At 41.8% G+C, this 19,647-nt stretch overlaps 1 protein-coding gene and 1 long non-coding RNA gene across 5 annotated transcripts in view; both read right to left on the minus strand.

Moving 5' to 3' along the window:
- Nucleotides 1–206: 206 nt before the first annotated feature.
- LOC122554779 (uncharacterized) lies at nt 207–10,698 on the minus strand. The gene is made up of 3 exons (XR_006313077.2): nt 10,429–10,698; nt 5,477–5,785; nt 207–4,671 (listed from the first exon to the last, which is right to left on the minus strand). It is a non-coding gene; the product is annotated as an uncharacterized LOC122554779 (long non-coding RNA).
- Nucleotides 10,699–15,099: 4,401 nt separating this feature from the next.
- Nucleotides 15,100–19,647, minus strand: part of pde4ba (phosphodiesterase 4B, cAMP-specific a) — a 629,074-nt gene continuing 624,526 nt past the window's right edge. For all 4 annotated transcript variants that reach the window (XM_043699422.2, XM_043699426.2, XM_043699428.2 and 1 more), the window contains one exon: nt 15,100–18,774. In XM_043699422.2, the coding sequence (XP_043555357.1) occupies nt 18,385–18,774 (390 nt within the window). In that variant the 3' untranslated portion in view covers nt 15,100–18,384. The remainder of the gene's footprint in view (nt 18,775–19,647) is intronic.

Genomic DNA, 19,647 nt, shown 5'->3' on the forward strand with positions numbered 1-19,647 from the left:
AATTCTTACCAGATGACATCCTCATGCCAATTTTCTTATTCGGCTGGATTAATAACAATCATTTTAGTTCATTGTCGTCTGCGTGTACTCAGTGATGTGAGTGCAAACTGATACTGAAACAACACCAAGTTCCAGAACGCACCACCATACTGAACCACAAACAATCCAAAATAAACAGAAGTCCATTAGTGCATAAATCTATTCATTTGACAACTCAGTTCAAAAACTGCTTTTTAAAAAAATCTCCATAGCTACTGAAATGACTTCAGACATACAGAAAAGTCCACTGGTCACAAATATTATTTAAAATTATATATAAATCCCATAGTTTACATCACAACTGAATTAACATTTCACCGAACATAGAATGCATCAAAATTGGTTTTTCATTCACCTCTCAAGACGTGATTACACATTTCATGCTGTTGTATTATCAGCTGTCATACATTGCTGTAGACCATTGATTAGTGCTGTTACCTTTTAATAACATTTCAGTGACTAAATCATCACCTAGCATTGACTGCGAATTATTATTTACAATTTACGTGTCTTTTGTTCCATCTTAAAACATGACTGTTGCTTATAGCTATGTTTATACAGTCTGGATTGAACACATTTTTTCAGAACCTTTTCACCTGTCAAGTACTGGTAATATTGCCATGCATTCATATTTTGACCTGGGTGAAGCACAGGTAATTGTCTTTACACACTTCAGTTGTGTTCCTGTACTCCTCTCTTTTCTTTTCATTGTGCAATCGTGTACATTCCCGGTGTATGAGATAGAGGGATATGATGATTGTCTTCTGAACATAAGAATTGCATGGAAGGATATATATTTGTTTTGAGGTATAGCTTACATATTCAATCCAACGTGGTGATCCTGATACTATGATGAATTGCCTCACACTTCATGACCATTGTTTGAACTGTATATACAGTATTGTCTGCCAGACCATTAGGTTATGGATAATGCAAAGAGCAGGTGAATTGGCTCCCCATTTGCTGGACATACCTTGGAATGGTTTGTTAACATGTTGAGAATTGTTGCCTGACCCAATTTGGTGTGGAACCTGTGCTTAAGACTGTGATTAATGCATCACAACTGTGGGACTGGTAGCATCCTTGACCTGCCTGACAAAAGGAAATTTAATGAAGTAATCTGTCACTAGTATATAGTCTTGGTCATGGGGCTGAAGTAAATCTGTGACAGTCTTAGGCCATGGTTCAGAGGGAATTTCGTGCAGCATAAGTGATTTGAATGCTCTTGGTTTAATGAACTCTACATTCTTTGCTCCGATGATGACCATGAAGCAATTGCTGATTATTGGAAAAACCCATTAGGTTCATTTGTATCCTTTCGGGAAGGAAATCTGCTGCCCTTATCTGGTCTGGCCTACATGTAACTCCGACCCACAGCAATGCAGTTGACTCCTAACTGCCCTCTAGGTAATTAAATGTTGGCCTAGCCAGCAATGCCCATATCCTGAAAATGAAATTTTAAAAAGCTGGTTCCCTAACTGATTTTCCGAATGAATTACATAGTTCAGCAGCAGTAGCAATTAATCAAGGTGTGGCTAGTACCTTCACACAAGAATATCAGACTTTGTGACATTACCTCTCTTCAGGGTACATACCTGGTTGATCATAGATACATGCGATATCACAATACACCCCAGTGAGGAATCTAAATCCAGCATTCCCTTGCCTACTAGGGGACGAAGTATTCAAACCATCAGGAACTAAACTCAGGAATTCCTTCCCCCAGCCTCTGTGTCTCACCCTTGTCCTTTAAAGTTCTCCTTGAAACAACAAACTGCCTTTTGACCAATCCTAATATCTTTCATTTTGGATTAGTCTTAATTTATGATTTAGGTTTGTTTCTATGAAATGCCTTGGAACACATTTTTTTTATATAAGTATCGGCTGCTGTTGTGGCCAATAGGGAGCCTTCATTGAGCATCACTAAACAGACTACTATTTTTATCTCAATACCATGTATTGAGCCTGCTGAGCATAATTTTGCTGCCCTATTTCTGACTTAAAATAGGAGGCTACACTGTAAGATGACTGAATTGGCTGGAAGTACTTCTGGATATTCTAAAACACAGAGCCATATTAGACCGTAATATAGGAATGGAAAATGCCATTCGGGCCCTCATTCAATTCAGGGCTGATCAGGGAGCAGTTGTAAGTAGCTACCTTTGCTCCACATAATTTAATATTTCTGGATAACTAATATCTACCAATCTGAGATTTTAACATTACAATTGATCTATCCTCAATTCCCATTTGAGCAAGAGAACTCCAAACTTCTATCACTCTTGTTGATTTAGTTGAGAGGACTGAAAACAACTTCTTCAATTTTGCTGATAATAGAGTTGGGCAGGAGAGTGAGTTAAAGAGGTTGCAAAGAGATATAGACAAGTTGCATTGTTGAAGTAATTTTTCCACAAATCTAGATGACACAAGTTTCAGTACAATGGCAGGTACTTTAGTATCGGAGAGCCGGTGAGAGATTCTCAGTGACACCAAAGGAGTTGTGTAGCCTACTTGTAGTGGCACTTCTCAACGAATCTCTGCTCTACACACAAAGGTAGGATATTCCATAGGAATAATACAGAGGCCGACAAGTCACATGGTCAATTGCTGTTACATTGTTTAAGACAGGTAATTACAATTTTACAATGCCCGGTGATTGCCGATTTCCTGTGATGACTAGCGAATGGTTTACAGAGACTGGTTATCGTATTCTTCATAATTATATGTTGATGGATAGAGATTTAGACAGAAGGCCTTTGCTTTGTTCTCATTGTTGGATTCACATGCCCATGTTAATAGGCAGGGTAAGCATGGTAATTGGAACAGGAGGCAATTAATAAGGTTATGGCCAAGGCAAGCAGGCTTGTCCAGGGAGGACAAACACCTTTGCCTGAGGCTGCAAGTGAAATCCACATGTGTGGCTCCAGTGGATTCTATTCTTTGGGAGTCAGCCAGCCCCCTGCTGTGATATCCCCTGTCATTCTGTAAGAGGACAGGCATCAATCGATACTGCAGTGAGTTCTTTCAGCAGTGGAATGCTTAACACTTGAGTTCCCAATTTATCATGACAAAGAAGTAAAAATGGAACTTATTCTTTTGTGGCTTTCTAACTTCCTCATTCCCTCCTATTGATCATTCGATGATCAACCAAGTGCCCTTAGAGCCTACAACAAAAACACACGGACAATAGCGGCCATATGCACCAGAGCACTGGAATGCAGGTGATTACAGTTAGCATTGTAATTCCAGTATGCAGCAGCAGGCCTCCCCGTGCTCCAAGAATGTCCCCTAGTGGCCACCCCTCCTTGTCATTGCTGAACCCAGTACCAATATTTGATGAGTCTGGATTTCCCCTGTGATGTGTTTAGAGAGGTGAGTGATGTTAGTGGACTCGTCTGCAACATTCTGCCCCAACAATAGCACAAGTACCATCCTCCTTGGCTAGCAGGAAGTCCAGGGCCAAACAATTCTGGAGGGCCACAGTTATAACTGCAAGTAGCTCTGTGTTAATTTCAGTTGAGGCACTAGCTGTGTCATTGGCGACCCTTTCCCATACGGTCATGAGTTTACTAATTTCTTGGGCATGTAAATAGATTCCTGTTGGAGGAGAGAACATTCCCATCCAGGTAAGGAAGCCGATGAGGGATCTTTTGGGTATCGGGGTGAAGGTAAATTGTCCAAAACATGAATGCAGGGTACAACGTGCCCCTTGTAACACGACCCCCTCCAACAGGAGGGAAGCCAGAGATAGGCTTTGAACTGTAAATAAAATATGTGTCATTGTAAGCTGTTAAGGTGGAAAGTGCCCGCTCCCCCCCCCCCCTCACCCCACAACCTGGGAGCAGGGTTATTCCAGAGGCAGCCTGATCTTCTGTTTGGGACAGCAGACCAATCAAATACAAAGTAGCCATATTTTGTTAGGTTCTGAACAGGTTCGACCCAGGGGGTAGCAAAACAGCACTTCCTCGTCCCGACCTAAGTACCTTTACAGGGTTTCCCTTCCCACTTGAAACAAATGATGTAGTTGATGGTGTTGCTGAGAACGACAAGGGGTGGGGGGGCAGGGGAGGTCTATGTGATTGGTTGTAATTAGGGCAATAACAATCCCTGAATAAGGTCAGGTTATACCCTGCCGGCTGCCATTCCCATGCATCATCAGTGTTAGCAAGATCACCAGCAAAAAGGTACGGGCCACAACGGGATTCACCCCCGAGTGGGGTGGCATGGGCACATTCCCAGCAGGGGGCATCTCTCCTCATTACATGGGCTGTCTGGTAGGGCCAGATGCAAAAAGTTGTTATGCATAGGGGTGTCAGTTTGAAATACATCTGTTCTCAAGGCCCCATTTCCCAAAGTCACCAAAGTCACAAATATAGAAAACATCTTTGTCCTTATCAGTGTTTGTTTCTGCGCTGATTCTTTTGGAGTCAGTTTTGTGTATCCACTGGGGCTACCCTTGTATCTTCACAGCCGTGGGAGTGGTCAGCCGCATCTGAAACGGTCCTTTCCATCTTGGTCCCAGTTTCTTTCATTCCCAGTCCTTTATCAGGATGAAGTCCCCCGGTTTGGCAGCGGGGTGGTCCCCCTCAGACAGATCGTCACTCTCTCGGTAAGCCTGGCATACCTGTGAATCTAAACATGGGGAGAGATTTGGTTAAGCCCCCTGCAGGTATGGCCTCACCTCCTGTCCCAGGCTGTTCTTATCTAGTCTTTCGGGGAGTGGGGATCGGACTATCCCAGGGTCCTTGAGGTCCTCATGGATTTCCCATAACCCACTTCAGCAGGAGACAGACCAGTTTTGCTTAAAAGGGTAACCTTCATGTGGAACAAGGCCAAGGGTAGGACCTTCAATCAACTTAGGCCTGTTTCCTGTTTTAGTTTTGCCAGCTTTGTTTTTAGGGTACCATCTGCTCGTTCCACACTCCAGCCATTTTTGGGTGGTGAGTACAGCGGAATTGTTGTTTTATCACTAGTTCCTGCAAATCCTTGCTTAATTTTAGCCATGAAGTGTGGCCCATTGTCTGAGCTTATTGTGTCTGGGAGTCCATAGCAGGGAATTATTTCCTGCAATAGTAGTTTTACTGCTGTTGTAGCCATGTTGTCCGTTGTTGGGATTGCCTCAATCCATTTGCTGAAGACATCTACTTTTACCAAACAATACTTATAACATTGTACTCTGGTAGCTCTATAAAGTCTAGTTGTAAACAATTGAAAGGCCCACCAGGCAAGGGGTAGCCCCAGAACTGCAAGGTATCCCCTTTCCAGCATTTTTCTTTTCACAGATCAAGCATGTTTATGCTCGTTTCTCAGCCGTTTTCTGAAAGTTAGCGTGCCACCAGGTCTGTAGCAAAGTGCTGACCATTCCCTCCTTGCCTAGGTGTGTACAGTTATGTATATAATCTACCAGGATTGGCAAAAGCCAAGAAGGAACACTGACCTTTCTGGCAGGGGTTATCCACAGTTTGGTATGAGCATCAAGGGTGCACCCCATCTGTGACCCACAGTCTGTGCTCCTCTGTAGGGGCGTCCTCTGTAAATGATGTATCTCACCCAGGTCTGGCATTTCTGCCCTTATTCTTTTTGTGACTCTGTGTTGCTGGGAACCCAATGGGACCAGGAAAGTGAGGTTTAAGGCTGCCTACTTGGCGGCAGCATCTGCTTAGGCATTGCCCTTGGAGATTCTGTCAGCAGCACCAGTCAGGGCTGAGCATTTGATCACCGCTAGGCTGGATAGTAACCATAAGGCCTGTAAGAGATTATGCACAGAAACATTGTTACTAATGGGTTGGGCTGTGGAGGTTAAAAATCCCCTATGTTCTCCTAGGGCACTGTAACCATGGGCAACGCCAAAGGCATAGTGAGAGTCAGTATAAACATTGGCCGAACTCCCTTCTGCTAGGATGCAAGCCCAAGTGAGGACAAACAATTCAGCTTTCTGTGCTGACTGTGGAGTTTCAAAGCCTGCACGAATCTGTAGCGATTGCGTATCCAGAGCATCGCTGACCTGTGTGTGAAATAAAAGAGATGCATCCACATAAAAAGTCAAATTCACACACTCAAGGGGTAGATCAGCTAAATCGCCACAAGCAGAGGTGAAAAGGTGATTCTGTAGCAGGCAGTCATGTCCAGGAGATGAGAGGTGCTGTGGGGGGTTCCATCAGGAAGGTTGCCAGATTCAGGGTGGTGCAATGAGAGGAGGTCAGTAGTGGGTTGTTCAGTGGGGCTGCTTCGTATTTGTTCTGGCCTATGCCTGTGTTAAATGTTGAGTCTCCGGGGAGGTGAGAAGGTCAACAACGGAGTGTGTGGTTAGAACCCCCACCGGCTGGTGTAGGGTGATGTTTGAGGCAGCTGATACGAGGACACATAGGGCAGGAAGTACCTGTGAGCAGGACGGGAGCCAGCTGCTACTTGGTCCAGTTTGGTTGAACAGTATGCCACCAGCCGTTTCCTGTCTGTGTGACTTTGGGTGAGGACAGCTGTGGCACATCCATCCTTAATGGTGACATACAGTTGGAACGGTCGATTGTACAGGGGTCGGCCTAGGGCTGGGGCTTGTAGAAGGCTGTTCTTCAATTCTGTGAAGGCCATCAGTTGCTCAGCTGTAAGGGTGAAGCTGGGGGGCGGGGAGGGGCATTGTTTGATGCCAGTGGAGTCAGGTAGGTGAGTGCAGAGGGCGACTTTTGGAATCCATTGCCTACAGAAATTTACAAGTCCGAGGAAGGCTCGCATCTGTTTAGGGATCGTAGGCAGTGGGGTCTCAGCAATGGGTCAAATGCATTCTTCTGTCAATTTCTGTTCCCCTGCAGAGAGGAGAAGTCCCAAAAACTTTACTTCATTCTGACAGTGCTTTACCTTATGGGGCAGAACCACGTACCCAAGGGAGTGTAAAAAATTCAGCAGTACTGAGATGTCGCTCTCACAGTTAGATAGGCTGCTACATGCAACAAGCAGGTCGTCTACATATTGGACAACTGTCGATCCTTGTGGGAAATCCAAGGTCTGTAACTGACTGTGGAGGGTTTGTGAGAATAGAGTTGGAGAGTGAACAAACCCCGGGGCAGGCAGGTCCGGGTATACTGCTGGCTCTGTTGGTGAAGGCAAATAAATATTGAGATTCAGGATGTAGCGGGACGGAAAAGAATTCTTGTTGTCGGTCAATGATGGTAAAAATGCAGGCATTGGTGGGTATGCAGCTTAATATGGTAGCGGGTTCAGGAAAAGAGGGTGTAAGGGTGCCATGATCTCATTGATCTTCCTCAGATCCTGCACTAGTCTCCAGTCCCATCAGCCTGGTTTGGGAACCGGAAAGATCGGGGTGTTGCAAGGTGATTTGCACAAAACCAGAATACCCTGTGCCAGGAAAGAGTTAATGAGGGTCCGGATTCCTTGTTCTGCCTCTGGTTTAATGGGATACTATGGGAATGGGGGGCAGACACTGGTTGGCTTTTAATTTTATTTGCACCGGAGGACAAAGGGTATATCCAACTTCATGGTTAGACGCAGCCCACAACTCGGGTTCAATGCCCCTGGTTGGGTCTACAGATGCTGTGTGGCAGGTCAGGATGCTGACCTTCCGCTGTGGGGATTCCCAGCATTTCAAACGGCCCTCTGTGAAGTGTTACCATAGTCCCCTAGTGTCACAAGTGAGCTGTGTCAGGGTATAGGCAAGGTGGCCCATGTCTTAAAATTTATTCCGTGGGCCAACGGTTCGAGTGATGTGTGGGACTACCAGCCCTGTTTGCTGCCACAGGTAGTGTGTGATCTGAACAAGATATGCAGAGCCATCCTTACCTTCAACCTCATCGACAACCGAAACGGAGAACTCCATGCCCTCAAATGGAGTGTAATACTGGCTGTGGAGCATCCAGTGGAGTCATAGAAAACTGTCGCATGGGGGTCCAGTGTTGGGAACAGCGGTGCGATGGAAATGCATTCAATGTTGAGCCCTCACCATGGGGGACCGCAAATTGAGGATATTGCGTTTGGCCCTGTAGTCCACTGTTATGCCATCATCTGCACAGGTGATCTCGATTCCTAAGGGCAAAGCAGATCCCGCCCTGCCAAGTTCCGTCTGATTTTAGCAGTCACTGTGAAGGAAATCGAGCAGGCTCTTCCACAGAACTCAACGTTCAGCAGAACGGTTTTAGGATATATGCTGCTTGTTCCTTCAAACCTTGCAAGGGTCACGGTCTCACCTGGTAGCTGCAATCCCTTACCCCTCACAACTTCCTGATTGAGAGCGGAATTGGTTGCACCGTATCAATCATTAATAGGATTGGAGTTCCAGCTATCTGTAAGGTAATGTTGGGCTCTGCTGGGGGAGGGGGGGGGGGGGGGGGTCGCAGGAGCGGTGCGGCATGCTGACGACTGGAAGGTACCCATTTGGAAATCAGCTGAATGGATTGTTAGAGGTGAAAGGAGTCCAGGGGTGGCAAATCTGGACATGGGTTGTCAGGTGCCAGGTGAAAAGGGCATTCAGCCTTCCAGTGACCGTGTTTCCCACAGTTGAAACACTGGCCTGGCTGACTCACTGGGTATCGACCCCGTCTTCACTTCGTCCAAGGTACATCAGGGGACACTCCTGTTCCCTTCTCCAAGGTCCCCGTAGGGAAAGGAGATTTGGTGGGACCAATATCTGGGGGAGAGATTGTGCCTAGGGTGTATCCAGCTTTCCCTGAAATTTGGTAGTACTGCCTGGGGGTGGGTTGTGATCATGGGAAAGCTGAATGAACTCTGTTTTTGGGTGGGTTTTAGAGTATGGTTTGGGGTCATTCTGGCCTTCCCAGTAATAAAGAAGGGCTCTTCTCATCTGGGACCTAGTGTTTTCAGACCAGTCCATGTTATTCGTGCGTATAATGTCAGCTAGATTTGAGGGGACACCTTGTAGAACTATTGAATTAAACAATGGCGAGTCCTTCCCAGAGTTAAAAACTTGATCCCCAGCAAAGGTCCTATACCAAGCAACAAATCTCTCCCAGAAGTCCCTCCTGGACTCTCTCACCTTGGGTCTGCAGTCTCAGACTTTGCTAATGTTGATAAGCTGTTACAGGGCACGCTCTAATTGCTGGACAATTTGGTTCACTTGAGTGTTCTCTTTGAATCAGTCGCTTAAGTCCTCATAAGTGTGGACAGGGCTTTTTCTGTCACTCTCACCTATCTGTTCCTGCCACTTAGTAACTTCTGGTGACCAGACCATGCAACAAAGGGCAAACAGATCCCAGGGTGTTGCATTATACATTTGGAAGGTGCGCTGGATGCACAGGACAAATGGTGGCAGGCTTATCTTTATAGTCTGGCACCTGATTCATTTTCACGATCATCTCTTGGGATTTCCACAGGACTTAAACCCCGATAGTTGGCGGCTACTCTTCCTCTTCTGCTTTGGGGTTTGGTAGCTGCTTGATGCGGAACATAGTTTAGGGGTTGATGTGGAGATGGTGAACTCCAGTGCAAATGTCACAGGTTGCCTCTGATTTCCCAAAGCGCATTTTAACCCGATCGGCTATACAAGATCTCTCGGGACTCGGGAACGGCGGCGGGTAGGGGGTCAGGGGTGTTTCAGCTGGTGGTTTCGATGCACTGGGATAGCATCGCCATTCTTCCTTCATCTCCGTGTCATTCCCTCCCTCCTCAAACAGGGTCGGTATGCTAGACCTGAGCTTAGGATCCCAAGAAGTGCTCACCTTCTCCTTGCAGCACTGCTGCTTTAACCCCTCTAGTTTATCTTCCCCAGCTTTGGCCTTTTTGCACTATTCATCCTGTTCCCTTTTTTATTTACCATCCACCCATGCACATTCAGCCTTCAGCGCCTCCCAATTCTTGGGAGTCCCATCCGTTGTTAACACCTTTATTTCCCTGTCACAAGCATCATTTCTCCAGCTGGATAGTAAGGCATCCTGCCAATTGTTGTCGGCTCTCACTTTCTATTCCTTAATAATGGATTTCCACCTTTTACCAATTTCTCTTCCAAATCAGGTTCACCGCTTGCTCACAGGCACCCACATCCCAAGGTCCCCCCAGAGGCCAAATTTTGTCCCCAAGATGTTTGTGCAGTGCTGCACTTATTTTCTCCATGTCTTTTTCGTAATTAGGTAAATATTCGCACATGCTTTGAAGGGGGATCCCCTTCCCATCCACATCAAATGATTGTCCCATTATATCTCTTTGCTCTAATATGAACAAATTTCCACTGGCTGTACTAATACCGTGGGGTGAGAAATTTACCAAGCTATATATATATATACACACACCTTTGCTATGTATATATATTTTATATTAATTTCCACTGGCCAGATTCAGAAGAGGCAGCTCCCAAACCCGAACTCGCACAATACAGAGTAGCCACTATCACTCCGCAGCAATTTAGAACAACTGGTCAATCTTTCTTACCTTACAAGCTGGGTCCGGTTGGTTCACGCAACCTCTTCAAGGTACCAGTTCCACAGGGCGAGGGACAGATCACAAGGAGCAGTCTGGGGTAAAATACCTTGTGGTGCCCTTACAGCTTGGTTCTGTCCAATTCAGATTTTCCTGTCACTCAGCCCCGTGAGACGTTCCCTATGTTGAGGTCTGAGTCACAGCACCAAATGTTGGAGTAATTCTTTCACAAATCCAGATGGCACAAGTTTCGGTACAACGGCAGGTGCTTTATTATCAGAGAGCCGGTGAGAGATTCACCGTGACACCAAAGGAGTCGTGTAGCCTACTTGTGGTGGCACTTCTCAACGAATCTCTGCTCTACACACAAAGGCAGGATATCTTATAGGAATAATAGGGGCCGACAAGTCATATGGTCAATTGCTGTTACATTGATTAAGACAGGTAATTTTACAATGCTCGATGATTGCCAATTTCCTATGATAACTAGTGAATGGTTTACGGGGACTGGCTATTGTATTCATCATAATCATATGTTAATGGATAGAGATTGAGACAGAAGGACTTTGCTTTGTTCTCATTGTTGGATTCAAATGCCCATGTTAACAGGTAGGGGGTGCATGATAATCGGAACAGGAGGCAGTTAATAAGGTTATGGCCAAGGCAAACAGTCTTGTCCAGAGAGGACAAACACCTTTGCCTGAGGCTGCAAGTAAAACCCACATGTATGACTCCAGAGGATTCTGTTCTTTGGGAGTCAGCCAGCCCCCCTACTGTGATATCCTGTTTCATTCTGTAAGAGGACAGGCATCGATCGATACTGCAGTGAGTCCTTTCAGCAGTAGAATGTTAAACCCTTGAGTTCCCAATATGTCATGAAAAAGAAGTAAAAATGGAACTTATTCTTTTGTGGCTTTCTAACTTGGTCAGCATGAAGTGAGTAATAACATACCAGATGAAACAAAGTGTTGAATTTGAAATTGTCTACTTTGGTAGAAAAAGTAAAATATCAGAATATTTTTGTGTCGTGGAAGACTGGAAATGTTGGCAGAAGGACTTTGGTGTGCTTGTATATTAATAACAGAAAATACAGCAATCAGAAGAGAAAATAGTTTATTAGATTTATTCTGCAGATATGATCCAACCAGAGCATTTTACAGTTGACACATAACTCCAACCTCCTTTATCGTACCCCTCTTGATAGAACTGTATATTCATAAAATAAGTTTTTCATGATCGTTTTCAAATAAAATACTAATCCTAAACACTTAGCAAATAACAATCTTAAGATTTTCAGTATTTACTTCCTAACTGGGAGCCATGCATGTTAGGATGTGACCCACACACCACCCCAAAGGTGAGATAATGGATGGGTTCTCCTGCCAATCAGTTCTTTAAGAACTGACAGTCAATTGAGTGAGTATTTCACAATTCCAGAGGCCTCAACACACACTTAGGCTGCAGGCAGCTGGAGACATGGCCAGCAACGGTACAGTGATTAAAATCAGGGATGCACAAGAGGCTAGAATTAGAATGGAGATCTGAGGATTGCTATCAAGGCCTTGTGTCTCATTGAAGTTTAAAAGAATCAATGACTGACCTCTGAATCTGAACTAGAACTGCTAGATTATACAAAGTCAGAGGATAACATCTGGCTTTTTTTAGTAAAACAGAGATCATATCCTATTCAGATAAGTATGCAAGTTATGTGGCACTTCCGGTTTTCCTGCAGAATTGATCATGTTTTACTCACTTTTATTTCTGATATATTACAACATTCCTTTTTATGGATCTTTATCTCCTCTCTTAAAACTCTTCTGCTATCTCAGTATTCCGTGCACGGTGCTCATTTGTAGAAATTTAGCTCCCCTGGGTTGTTTATATGTGAACCAAATGTCCAGCAAAAGCAGTTAATGCTGTGTCAATAACCTCCTGTAAAAGGATGCTGGAAAAGTGCCTGGTTTCTAACAGAACTAAAATTTATTGGGATGAACGTAGACAAAGAGGATCAAATGCTCAATGACACACAGTGGTTTCCTGGGCTGCTGGGACTGTGGGAAAGGTGCGTGGGAACCAACACGCAGTATTGAATTATGTGTAAATGTTAATAATGTAAAACTTAAATTCTCATTGTTAAGAATAAATTATGCTGATGTTTTCCTGAGATTATGTTTGGTACCATCTAAGAATGCAAATTGGGCTATATCTTGATTGGCATGAGAGGGGAGGTGACTGCCTAGTGGTATTATCACTGGACTATTTATTCAGAGACACAGGTAATGCTCTGGAGACAAGGGTTTGAATCCCAGTGCAGATGTTGGAATTTGAATTCAATTTAAAAAACCTAAAATTAAGAGCCTACTGATGATCATAAATCCATTGTCATTTGATGTAAAAACTCATCTGGTTCACTAACACCCTTTAGGGAAGAAAACTGTCATTCTTATTGGTTGGCCTACATGTGACTCCAGGTCAACACCCTTAGTTGTCCTCTAGGCAATTTGGGACAGGTAATAAATGCTGGCTTTTAGCCAGTGATGGCCTCATTCTGTGAATGAATTAAAAAACTCCACTTTTAATATTCACTTCTTCTCTGATTCATAGGGAGAGTGGCGTGTCTACCACGTAAAAGGCACACTTCAGCAGCTCACCAAAGTGCCTTTTGTCAGCACTTTCCAAACTTGCAACTTTGATCATTTGGAAGGATAAGGGTAGTAGGCACATTGAAACACTATCACTTTCAAATCCATGTTCCAGACGATCCTGACTTGGAATTACGTCGCTCCATTGTTGCAGGGGCAAATTTCTGGAGCTCCCAAACAAGTGTGTGTACACATACACAACATGAACTGGCTCACTACCACCATCTCAAGGGCAATTAGGGAGAGATAAATTCTGGCCTCGGCACTGATGTCCACTTCTTGTGAAATAATAAAAGTAAGTAATACTGGAGGAAGAGGTAAAATATGGCAAGCAGCCATTTCTCATTCTGCACTTTTATGCATTATTATAAATCAACAAGGGAGTGTTGTTGAACAAAGAGACCTTGGAGTGCAGGTTCATAGCTCCTTGAAAGTAGAGTCACAGATAGATAGGATAGTGAAGGCGTTTGTTATGCTTTCCTTTATTGGTCAGAGTATAGAGTACAGAAGTTGGGAGGTCATGTTGCGGCTGTACAGGACATTGGTTCGGCCACTTTTGGAATATTGCACGCAATTCTTGTCTCCTTCCTATCAGAAGGATGTTCTGAAACTTGAAAGGGTTGTGAAAAGATTTACAAGGATGTTGCCAGGATTGGAGGATTTGAGCTATAGGGAGAGGCTGAATTGGCTGGGGCTGTTTTCCCTGGAGTGTCAGTGGATGTGGGGTGGACCTTATACAGATTTATAAAATCATGAGGGGGGTTGGGTGGAGTCCAGAACTAGAGGACATAGGCTTAGGGTGAGAGGGGAAAAGATATAAAACAGATCTAAGGGGCAATTTTTTCATGCAGAGGGTGGTACATGTATGGAATGGGCTGCCAGAGTAAGTGGTGGAGGCTAGTACAATTGCAACATTTAAAAGGCATCTGGATGGGTATATGAGTAGGAAGCGTTTAGAGCGATATGGACCACGTGCTGGCGGATGGGGATAGATTGCGTTGAGATATCTGGTCAGCATAAATGAGTTGGACTGAAAGGTCTGTTTCCATGCTGTACATCTCTATAACATGGATGTTTATCCTAATGGGACAGTCCAAGACCAGACTGCGTTACCTCAGAATAAAGGGACACTAATTTAAGACTGAAATGAGGAGGCATTTATTCTCAAGAGTCTTTAAAACTCCTTGCCACAGAGAACCATGGGGCTCTTGTGCAAATTTAAGGCTGAGAGATTCTTGATCAGTAGGGGAATCAAGGGTTACAGGAAAGTGGCAGGGAAGTAACGTGAGGAATGTGGCATCAGTCATGATCCTATTGAATGGCCTAACATGTGGACTATCCTGAGACTAAGGCATATTTTTAACTATTATCTCAGTTGGTATTACCAGAAGTATGTTACTGCTCACAGGCAAGATTACACTTTCCTTTCCCCTACCCATCTGGGCTTGCAAATTTTGTATTAGTGTCTCTTTGAATCTAGCACAGCAGCCCCTCAAATTACAGAATTTTGTTTTGTCTTCATGTTATGTCAGCTTCAGGAACACGTAACTGTAAGGGAAAACAAACGAGGATGACTATTCCTGAGTTGTGAATAGGCTTTCCCACCAGTTAAGTTGGTAAATCCATTGCATCGAACCAAGGCCCTGGCAACAACTACAAGTTTCAGCTTTTAGTCTCTGCTTGATTACCCTGTCTTAATAAGTCTTTAAGAAAATTTGCAAATGTCATTAATAACATCTTGGGTTAAAGTGTGGTCAAAATTGGCCAGCTTACCTGCTCCTGATCACTTCCCAGTGACACATGCTATAATGTGACTGTGGAAATCAGGTTTGGAATTAGCTATAATATATCCATAGCCAACACTTATTGTGCAGGTTCCACATGAACAATGACTACTTGTATGTGCCATTAGAGTGATGCAAATTCTCATTGAATCACAACCCTCCACACAAGGCAATAACATTATAACAGGAGAAGGTTGGAAAAAAATGTTAAAAAGCCTTAGTATTTGGAAAAATAATGAAAATCCATAGCACTGGACTTATGGGGTGCAAAAGCACCAATGGTGCTATTTAATAACTTTCAAAATTCAATAAAATTGAAGGAACATAAAATATATCCATGCTTTTGTTTAATCACTTCATATAAAAATTTCTTAAAAGGTTTCTGAACACAATATACAATACTATACCATACATTGTGTGAGACTGAGAAAACATTAAGGAAATTGCCACCCGAAACACTGCAATGTTTAACAGACATATAAACCCATTGCTCATGCAGACGTTCCAATCTGCTAAACCGTTTTTAACACAATTTGGACCAAAAGCTTATATGCAGTTTACAAGATACTGACATCAGACAGGAATTATTTTATTGTTTTGCAGCTTTAAGTTCCTAACAGTTATCCCAGACATTGCTTCACAGTTGCACATTAAATAATTTTAGATTGTAACCTGTGGTGGACTAGTTTAGATAACTGAAAAAAAAAACTTGACACAAATATTTTTAATTTCTGGGTTCCATATGTCTCTTTATCACGACTGTTCAGGTTATACTATATTACACAATAATTAAAAAAACAATGGCAAGATGATGAGAACTCTCACCTTGAATTTCCTACACAGTAACACCACCACTTTACCGGCAATGTTAATGCATAAATTAATAATTTACAATAAACATTACAATATGTACATGATATAAATACATGGCTCTAAATAGAAATGGACATGCCCTAAGAATGTAATTAGCAGTGTTGTACAAAGAATGGCACACTGATAACATAAACTGAATTTAAGCATAAATTAAAAAGATAGGTGTAATCAAGTAAATAGCTTCATAGCCTTACATGATATACTTAAATGTTTACTAGTGTCTCCCAAATAAACTCTTGTGGCCATGTTTCATGTTCTAAAACTGTAGCTGGCACATATACATTACTTTCTTAGATGATAACAACAAATAGAAACAATGGGCAGTGGCGCTAGTTGTTAGAGGAACAAGGAGTTTCAGTGAAATACTGGCAAGCCAACTCATGGCCTTGAATTATGCAAATATTCAGAGGAATGAATTCCTTTTGAAGTGGATACCAACGATTATGTCTAACATTAATGGTTACAGAAGTAAAAGACTGGGCATGCTGGGGACCTGAATAAAACAGAAAATGTTGGAGATACTTGGTAAGTCTGGCAGCATCTGTGAAGATAGAGTTACCAATTCAGGTTGATGACTTTTCATCAGAATTTTCATCTATTAGCTCTGCTTCTCTCTCCAAAGATGCTGTCAGAACTGCTGAGCACATCCAGCAATTTCTATTTTTATTAACGATGCCTACCACTGTGTTCATTCATATCGGTCTGTTTCAAAAGTACAGTCATAAAAATGTACACAACCAAAGAGTTATAGACTACTCTCATCCTGTGAATTTCATTTTGAAGAGTGGAAAGAAAATGAAAATCTCCATATTTCCCCTTCCACATGATAATGATCAGCATCGATTGTGATACTTAGATCAAAATTACAAGAATAATTTGTTTCTCTTTATTAATACCTACAGTTAATCAGTATTATTAATGATGAATTTTCCAGCATGCATTCATGATTTAGAAAAACAAGAAACCCTCTTCTGAATGAATTAAGACATTTTATGCCAATCATTAAGCTGGAATCCAATAGTTGAGAGGTTACACTGAAATTATAAAATTGTTTATGAACACCAATGTCTTTACACAGGGAAAGTTCCAGCTCACAATGATTTATCCATTATGCAAAGCTGGAGATTGTCATGGCAACACTTAAATGCCATTGCTGAATGTTTCCAGTAGATAATTAAGGAAGAGAGATAAAAATAATGCAAACTCGTATCTCAGTAATTGAATGTCATTGATATAGAAGACAGAGTCAGTATTTCATCTCTAGTACTATTTCACTTTTTTGTTTGTCAAATAGGGATTTCAATTCACAGAAATGTAACACTACCCTATTTCAGGCATCAAGTATTTTCATTAAATCTGGTGTAAAACAAGAAAACATCCTTGACTTTGTGTCAATAGCAAGCCTCAACCACTCCCTCAGAAGGACAACCCTAACTGCACAAGTTTAAAAGTTAAGTATGATGAACAAGTCAGTTTTTATTATTATTCATTATGGATGACAGGTATTTTTCACCTATGTGATCTTGAAAATCTTTTCACTTCCCAAAGCAGCCATTAAGGTCACTTTACAGTGTGAATTTGCCAACTTAAATACAAAGCACTGGATATGAAGATAATTTTCAATGGCACGGTTGAGATTGTGTTAAATTCATATAACTTTGGAACCAGCAAAGGGGAAACTTTCAACATAAGTCTGAATTAGATTTAAACTCATATTGTAGAGGTGAGATGCCACATTCAAACCTACTGAACGCAGTCAATTTATCACCTGTATACTTTCAACAACTGAACGTGTAATGATTTGGGATTGAAATTTGTTTTCACATTGCTTAATAATAAAAATATAATCTAACCCATGTTAATGTGTCTTTCCACCTATAAGCAGGACTGCGGCAGTCTGTAATAAGTAGGTACTCAAAATCTCCCAAAATACCATTTTTTAAAAAGCTAGGTATAAAACGAAAAATGTTCATATGGTTGAAAATCTTTTTGGGACTTTTTAAAAATAGGCTATGGACAGTTAGTCCATTTTTACTTTCAAAGCAAAGATGCACCAAAGAATAAATTTTCAAAAGCATATATTGCCATACTATGAAGGGAACCGGAAGACTTAGTTTTAATTTCTCTTAATTTTCAAAAGAATTATAAATGGATTTGTTCATGTACTGTTCTTTATGTGTAGAAAAGCTTTGTTAGGATTATAGTAAATTGTGTTCAAATAAATAAAACACTTTTGGAAGGACAAAAACATTTTTCAAAAGGCACACAGTCCTAAGACATAATTTACTGAACAAAGAACAGTTTCCTACATAAAAAGCTAGTTTGTATTATTGAGACTGTCATACAGTTTCAGTGTCTTGCAGTATGAAATCTCTCAGTTTTGTGTCATCCATGTGCATGCTCATCCCCAATTAAATTTTAGACGGTTTTTGTCCACCAGCTTCAAATAAGCATGGCTTGCAATTAAGCCAATACTTCAATATAGTACTTTCAAATGTTTCATCTACCTTTGGTCCTCCAATCTTGCCGTCAAGGTTAATTGATCATCTGAACCAGAATGGTAAACTTTCAATTGCAAAACCTTGGGTTTAAAACCAACATCATAGGTTTTTCCCCTAGAGATTATTTGTGCACGTGACAATAACTAAGTGTCCACTTTTGTAAAATAGTTACGTATCAACAGGTGAGGTGTCTTCAGTTAGGGGGTCTGCTTGTGTCTCTTCCACCTCAGTCTCCTGGCTTTCTGGCTCCAGTGCAACAAATATCTTTGTTTCACAACTCTGGCAACTACTGTCCTCTTCTCCCTGACTCATTTCCTCTTTCTCAGTCCCTTCTGAATCTTCATCTTCTTCCAGCGTGAGCTCAAACTGGAATTTTTCAGTGGAATACTGACCTTCTTTTTCTTGTTCATCTGGGGAAGGGGATGGGCTCTGGGGAATCATGCTCTGATACCAATTCCTGTTGTCCTCCAATGTGTCTAATATATCCTGAGCATCAGGATGAACAAGGTCAGCCCATGTTTCCCACAAAGGATGTGCAATGTAGTCAATGAATCCAACCTAGGCAAAAATATCAGTATGTAATTAAATTAAAATTAATCCCATATCTTCTCAAGAAACAATGTATAAATATTCCAAAGAACAGAATTAGAGTATAACTACAGATTTTGTTTTATAATGTATAACCAAAATGCAGCAAATATTTCAATGTAATTAAATGAATTGCATTTAAAACAGTGGAATACAGATCCATAAGTATTAAAGAGAAAAGGCTAACTTATTGGTTAGCAAGAATCGACTATCAGAATATTGTCAAACAAAAGTATTTTTTGTAAGAATGAGCAAAGGATCCTGAAGTACAGTTTACAATCTAATGGACAGATGATAAAATGTTAAGTTAAGAACAAATGCTGGAGATAAAAGGCAGCTACATCTTTTTTATAAATCAGTAAACCTAACCCAGTTCCTCACTATATAACAGAATACAGAGGCTAGCTTTGGACAGTTATTCATCAGCCTAAAGGGAAATGAGCACCAAATGTGCCAAAGGATCAACATGGACCCCTGTTCTTCTGATCCATATTAATGGCTTGGACATATGTACACAGGGCATAACATCAAACTTCTCAAATGTCGCAAAACTTGAAATGCTAGATTATAGCAAACTACAGGATGAAAGACACATGAAATTGGCAGAAATATAAAACATGAAATGCAAAGAGGAGAAATGTGAAGTGATGCATTTTGCAAAAGAGTGAACAGGCAATTTAAATAATAAAATAATAAATAAAGAATGCAGTTACACACAGACCTGGGGATTGATGCACACAAATCTATGAAAATGACAGGTTAAAATAGGAAAGGGATCCATTTGCTTTATAAACAGTGCCATATAGTACAAAAGCAAAAGATAAAACTGTCCACAAACATATG

The sequence above is a fragment of the Chiloscyllium plagiosum genome, unplaced genomic scaffold (genome assembly GCF_037043375.1).
Source record: "Chiloscyllium plagiosum isolate Xiang-an unplaced genomic scaffold, Cpla_swu_hap1 HiC_scaffold_9, whole genome shotgun sequence".
Lineage (NCBI taxonomy): Eukaryota > Metazoa > Chordata > Chondrichthyes > Orectolobiformes > Hemiscylliidae > Chiloscyllium > Chiloscyllium plagiosum.